General features: G+C 38.5%; 1 protein-coding gene across 1 annotated transcript; it reads right to left on the bottom strand.

The window, feature by feature from the left end:
- Positions 1 to 246: 246 nt before the first annotated feature.
- On the bottom strand, positions 247 to 6,297 carry LOC107748280 (WW domain binding protein 1-like). Its single transcript, XM_016563020.1, has 5 exons — positions 6,263 to 6,297; positions 5,260 to 5,301; positions 3,749 to 3,976; positions 2,262 to 2,420; positions 247 to 1,415 (listed from the first exon to the last, which is right to left on the bottom strand). The coding sequence occupies exons 3-5, from the start codon at positions 3,891 to 3,893 to the stop codon at positions 352 to 354; spliced, it is 1,368 nt and encodes a 455-aa protein (XP_016418506.1). The 5' UTR covers positions 3,894 to 3,976; positions 5,260 to 5,301; positions 6,263 to 6,297; the 3' UTR covers positions 247 to 351.
- Between the last annotated feature and the right edge of the window lie 257 nt (positions 6,298 to 6,554).

Here is a 6,554-nt window from a genome sequence, read left to right as displayed (position 1 = left end):
GTCTTTGATCAATAAAAGTATTGATTATTTACTTAACCCAAACTTTTGAATAGTAATGTATGACAGTTTTCTCAAAAATACGAACTCTTCAGCATTGATAATAATCAGAAATGTTTCTTGAACATTTGAACAGATATTCACATAGAAAACAGCTGTTTTAAATTGTAATAATATTTCACTTTTTTCTGTATTTTGATCAAATAAATGCAGCCTTAGTGAGCAGAAGAGACTCTTTCAAAAACATTTAAAAAATCGTAATAATTCCAAACTTTCCGTAGTGTGTGACCCTTAGACCAAAGATGAGGTCGCAGATTAATGTGTCTTCTAATGTCAGTCTGTACAGGGTTGCTCTCACAAGACCTGTGTGCTCTTAATGTCACACTCAGTTTCCATGGTGATGACAACCGCGTCAGTGGGCGGAGGCACTGAGGACACAGGCCATGCCTCTTTTGCGCCCCCATCCGGTCTGGCTCTGGCGGAACAGTCCGGACTATCGTGAAGAGCGTCACCCATTCCAATGGCCGACTCTGTCGGTCCTTCTTCTTCTTCATCATCATCCTCTTCTTCACGTTCTACGCGGCAGCGGCAGACCTCGATGCCAGAGTCACCGGTCAGCCGACGCTGCTGGAAGTGCGTTTGGTCCACGTCCAGATCGCTCACGGCGGAATCGCGGCGCTCTGATTCATAGCTGGGAGAAAAGAGAGCGGTTCTGGGCGGAGACTGAGGGGGCGGGGCCTGTACAGGCTCCTCCTTCTGAGCTGCGTTATTCTGCTGCTGGGGACAAACACCAAGCGGGTCAGACATGGAGAAGAGTTGGAGAGACGATGAGGAGGATGGTGGAGTCGGATGACAAAGGCTGATGATATTTTTTAAATTTGGACTGTTAATGTTATTAGCGCTGTTTGCATCACAGATATTGTTAGTACTAATAGTTTGGGATGCGTCTACTATTTCAGTAATGTTATCTGTGCTACTAGTGATGTTCTTCACCGGTTTGTTGCTGCCACTGGATGCCGGAGGGGCGGCGCTTGGAAGCTCTGCTTCCACGACCTCGGCTGTGCTTCGCGCTGGCGATTGGCCGCCTTCGATGAGTGGCTGTATTGGAACGCACTCGGTGTGCATGACCACTGAGTGGGCGTGGCCAGGCTCACTGAGGGAGGGTGTGGAGGCGTGGCTAGTATCAGTTTCGTCTGTGAGTTGAGCCGAAGAGGGGGAGGAGCTGCAGGGCGATGACGGACAGCAGGAGTCGCAGGAGCAGCTGGTGTAGTTGTCAGAGCTCTGCGATGACAGCATGTGACTCGGGCCGGGGTGGGCGGAGCCTCGTGAGTAGGTAACGGAGCTGTAGGGAGGGGGCGGGGTGCTGGGTTGGGCTGCTACTTCCTCATAGGACGGCAGTTTAAGTGAGGCGAGGAAACCTGCCAATGAGAAGTCAAGATTAATGTAAGTTTGCATCTGTAGATTCTATAGTTACCTGTAGCATGGGCATAGAATACCCGGGAGACGTGTTCCCCAGACTTTTAATAAAACCTAAACTCTTCCCTTGCACTTTTTTCGGGCAAGTGCGTTCACGCAGACGTTTTCAAGTGCCAGTGTGAATAAATCTAGATTTAAATTAAAAGAGACAAGATAGTCACATCATTTTGGATACATTTTATTCGTATCCAAAAATGTTGTGAACATGACGGAGCGCTCAACACTCTCCTGCAGTGTATGTTTCATTCATACTCGAAGCCGGAGTGCGCTCTCGAGCAGAAAGTCCAAAACGGACTTATAGAAGTAGTAATAACTTTTGACGTGCAGGAAATCCAAAGGCATCCAGCGATCGCTGTAGCTAAGCTGAATAACAAGCATAAACCATAACTAATGAAACGTGAAGACAATGCAAAATATTATAGAATAGCCTATAAATTATTGGTTATTGTCCAGCAGTGTATTTTATTTCTTAGCCAGTTAAAAGTAAGACATAAGAAAAAGTTTTCTTTTTTTTGTCAATTAGACAAACATACATAAATATTATTATTAGTAGTATTATTACATTTGACATTTCTGTCCCCCTCACTTCTGAAACTTCAGCTTTCAGATGATGTATAAATCTCAATTTTGAAAAATTGACACTTAAGACTGGTTTTGTGGTCCAGGGTCACATATTGTATTCTATTGAAATCTTTGCTTTAATTGTATTAATCTCAGCAATTGTTTTGACAAAACAAGAGCTTTCTAATAAGTGTGATTATGTTAGAGTGAGTGAACAGCGTTCTTACTGAGGTCGAACATGGACTGGTAACTGCAGGCTCCGTGATAAGCCATGAGGTTGATCTCCCTCTGTCTCTGCTGCTGCTGGACACGCTGCTTCGCCTGCCGGTGTCGATACGCGCAGCAGCAGCTGAACAGGATGAGCACGCTCCACAGCAACCAAAACCCTGAAACACACGCGAGAATGTTGCATGTATGTACATATTTGCATGTTGTCGCCACACAAACCGAAGATATTCTTTAACGTTTTGTGCAGGTACTGTAGCCCGTATTTTTGGCTTTACTTACTCAAATGGCAATGAAACTCAGTAAGTTTGTCATTGTTGATATGATGATTTAGGCTGGTTGTTTTTAATATGTTTCTTTTTCTCTATACAGCACTTTGGTCTACTTTTGAAAGTGCTTTCTTCATTAAGTTGAGTTAATCAGATGGTTTCCTTTAAACCAACAGTTGAGCACAATGGGTGATTGACAGGTGAGCAGGTAAAATGACATTCAAAGATATTTTAAGATTTTGGGCTATTTTGCTTCTATAATATTAAGATGTCTTCTTTCAGACTAGTAGAAAGAAAACATCTTAAATACACATGTAAGTGTTTATTTTATTGCACTTTATCTATTTGCGTCTGTAGATTTCAATTATAGTACATATCTTTAAAGAGATTTTTCTCCACTTCAGCAGCACTTACATACACAAAATTTTACAGTATTATTCCTAACTAAATTCTGAAGGTTTTTACTGAGGGGTTTGTTAATATATCATTCACACTGATTTTTATGACATATTATTCATAAAAACATAGTGGAAATTATTTTTTTCTGTCTGTTGACAGTATTTTCTGATTTATGGAGTGATAAAAAGAGAAATCCAAAATCCCCTCTATAAAACCCTTTCAGTCTAATATGTCAACAAAATCAAATAATAATTACGAATCTGGCTTTATCCAATATTCAGATTTATTTCCTGGAAATATGGTATACAAACTAGTGCATATTTAATTAGATAATGCTTAATTTGCATATTTCAACATAACATTTCAGAAAACTTCTAATACAAAACAATTGTCTTGATTTACTGTATGATTTAATTTAATTTAAGCATGATGATATCTATTAGTAAGAATTTTTGCCTTGCTTGAAAGGAACTTTTCACCCCAAAATGGAAGACTCGAAGGAAGGAAGAAAGAAAGTCGAACAGGTTTGGAATGACATGAGGGTGAGTAAACAACATAATTTGCATTGTTTAAAAGTTATATTTATGGGCTTTTTGTGCCTTTTATTTTGAGAGTACAGTGGAGAGATGACAGGAAAGTATTGGGGGAGCGCGATCAGCAAAGGACCTCAAGGCGGGATTCGAACTTGAGTCGCTGTGAGCACAGTTGCACTATATGACGACGCACTAACCATGAGGTTATCGGCGCCGACATCATTTGCATTTTTAAGGAGTATTATAAGTAAAGGTGTGTGTATATGCAAAGTAAACTGCTGGACTCACACCACAGCTCATAGTAGTAGGTGCAGCAGCCCGTCTCCTGGCAGCAGTGGCCGGTCTGGCAGAGGTAGCCGCTGGCGCTGTTGGTGCCGGGACAGTAGCGCGGGCTGCCCAGGAGAGGCAGCGTCCCTGAACTGTGGTACTCCATACCCTGCAGCAGGGCGTGGCGCCACCGAAACACCCGCTGCTCCTCTTCCTCCAGACCTGCTGCTATGGCCACACCGCTTGAGCCTTACAGGAGCAGATCAGATGAGAGCACGATCTTTAGATCGTTAAAATCAAACCTCATGTACTTGTTTAATTGTGAAAGATTCATCAGTGCATGTTATTGTAAAAATGTTTTCATGATCTTTAATCAAATTACTTCTTTCGTCTCTAAAATTAATTTCCTTTCCAGCTGAGAACTTACAAAGTAAGTCCTACACTACATTTTTGTTTTTATTTGATGTGCTGCTTTACTTAGAAAAAAATCACATTACAGAGCTAAAATGGGTTCAAGTTGACTTCTACTGTTTGTGCTGTGTGGTGAAATATAAATATAATTTACCTGTACACTAATCTTCTGAAATATAAGATTTGTATATATAGTATGTAAGCATAATGAGTCTTGAATATAAATATTTTTGGAACTAGACTACAATCAATCAATCAATCAATCAATAAAAAATAAAAGTCTAGAGTCAAAATCCTTATATTTGGACCATCGTCTGACTTTAACATATTAAATATTCTGGCTAATTTTATCATGCATTCAGCTACAAATAATACTGTAGCACAGTTATTAAAGGTAACTAAAACCATTAAAACATTTTGCTGAAATAAACGTTAACTGAAAATGTAAAAAATAAAAAAAAATTATTTGATTTTTTTCATCTAAGGCAGCATTTCTCATTGTCATCTAGGTTAAACTGATGTAAAATAACTAACTAGAAAAACACAATTACATGGTAATACTTCACAATAAGGTTCCATTTCTTAACATTGGTTTACTACATCAGTTAACACAAACTAAAAATGAAAAATACTTCTAAAACATGTTAATGTCAACACTAATGCATCATTAAAATCAAAAGTTGTATCTATTAATATTATTTAATGGACATGAGCTAACATAAACTAACAATGAACAGTTTTACTAACGTTAATGAAGATGTGTAAATACAGTAACGAATGTCTTGCTCATTGTTAGTTAATGCATAACTAATATAATATTTACCTTATAGTAAAGCATGACCAATTACATTACTACACTTTTAACTAAAAATGAAAATGGAACATATAAAGAGAAAAACTAATTCAAAATATAATATATGATACTAGTATCTCAGTGATACTAAAATAACAGGGTAGTGTAGTGTACAGTGGCAAAAACAGGATGATTATTTGCAAGGGTCAAAGAAAATAGTCATTTGAAAATTAATTACTTGCCAATTGCTTTTGGACATTATGACAGGACTTGAAATATGGACATAAACATTTCAATATCTAACACACGTGTTTGTTAGTTCCTTTACCTGGTGAAGGACACAGGTGTCCACATACGCTGTCAGGATCATCTATAAATGAGAAGAAAAACCATAATTATCAACTCTAGCTGATGTTATCAACCTTTTTTCCTCAACTCTGATCTTACAAACGCGAATACCATTCTAAAGCGTGTACAGGAGAGATGCACGCGACAAATTATGTTATATTTAATAATTTTCTCCTATTAAATTAGGATAAGACAGTGATATTACTTATTGGACCAAAAGACAGTACACAGAATCTCTTGGATTACAATTTGCAACTAGACGGGTGTACTGTTACTTCCTCTACAGTCAAAAATCTGGGTGTTATATTAGATAGCAACTTGTCTTTTGAAAATCATATTTCCCATGTTACAAAAACAGCATTCTTCCAACTTAGAAACATTGCCAAGTTACGAAACACACGATTACCCATCTGCGCCACTGGAGCTGATGTTTTACAGCCACTTTTAACTAAATGTAAATATACTATGCGCTGTCTCAAACTATACCTACCTTTTCTGGTTTGTCTGATTTGTCGTTGTGTTTTCTGATTTGTTAATTTGTTTTCGGATTTGTCTTTGTGTTTTCTGACTTGTTATTTTGTTTTCGAATTTGTCATTGTGTTTTCTGACTTGTTATAATGTTTTCTGAATTGTTGTTGTGCTTTCTGAATTGTTATTTTGTTTTTTAGACTTGCATTTGCGTTTGTAATTTGTTATTTTGTTTTCAGAATTGTGATTTGCTGTGCACTTCTCGGCCACCGTAAAGCTGTTATTGGGCCTGCGAGGAAGAAGAGGACGGATATAAACGTTAATCTGCATTAAACCACTGCATGTAACCGAACTTCAAACATCAAAGCAATTGTTTCTGTCTGCATATGAAACGATTAAACGGGCCCAAGCTGATGCAGAAGACATAACATGAGCTTTAGTTTAGTGATGCTTTATGCATCCGCGGTAATCATAATCACACAGTTCAGTTGTATCGATGATATAAATGCACCAACCGTATAAACGCGATGCTTGATGTGTTATTGTAGCAGTCGGCCTGGAATGAAGTCGCTGTGCGTTCAGAAACATCCGCATTCATATCACCCACAATAAAAAAGCATGTGGTTGCATTATCTTGAATAAAGGGCATAACACAAGCCAACCTATTAAGGTATTCATCTTCATTCTGGGGACTCTCATAAGGTGTATAACTGTTCAGAATGATGAACTTTTTCCCACCACCAGTGAACTCAATTCCTATAGCCCAATCAACATCCAGTCTAACCACATTAACTTGGTCAAACTTTT

Source organism: Sinocyclocheilus rhinocerous, unplaced genomic scaffold, assembly GCF_001515625.1.
Source record: "Sinocyclocheilus rhinocerous isolate Xijiao unplaced genomic scaffold, SAMN03320098_v1.1 scaffold3214, whole genome shotgun sequence".
Classification (NCBI taxonomy): domain Eukaryota; kingdom Metazoa; phylum Chordata; class Actinopteri; order Cypriniformes; family Cyprinidae; genus Sinocyclocheilus; species Sinocyclocheilus rhinocerous.
Note: the sequence above shows the minus strand (reverse complement) of the source record. Positions and strands in the feature narration are given on the sequence as shown.

Bases quoted from the DNA above. Each gene is read 5' to 3' on its own strand.
- LOC107748280 (XM_016563020.1), bottom strand. From the start codon at position 3,893: ATGGAGTACCACAGTTCAGGGACGCTGCCTCTCCTGGGCAGCCCGCGC. The intron at 2,421-3,748 runs GTGAGTCCAGCA...CGTGTGTTTCAG, and splicing joins CTACTACTATGAGCTGTGGT to GGTTTTGGTTGCTGTGGAGC. The intron at 1,416-2,261 runs GTAAGAACGCTG...TCTCATTGGCAG, and splicing joins CCAGTCCATGTTCGACCTCA to GTTTCCTCGCCTCACTTAAA.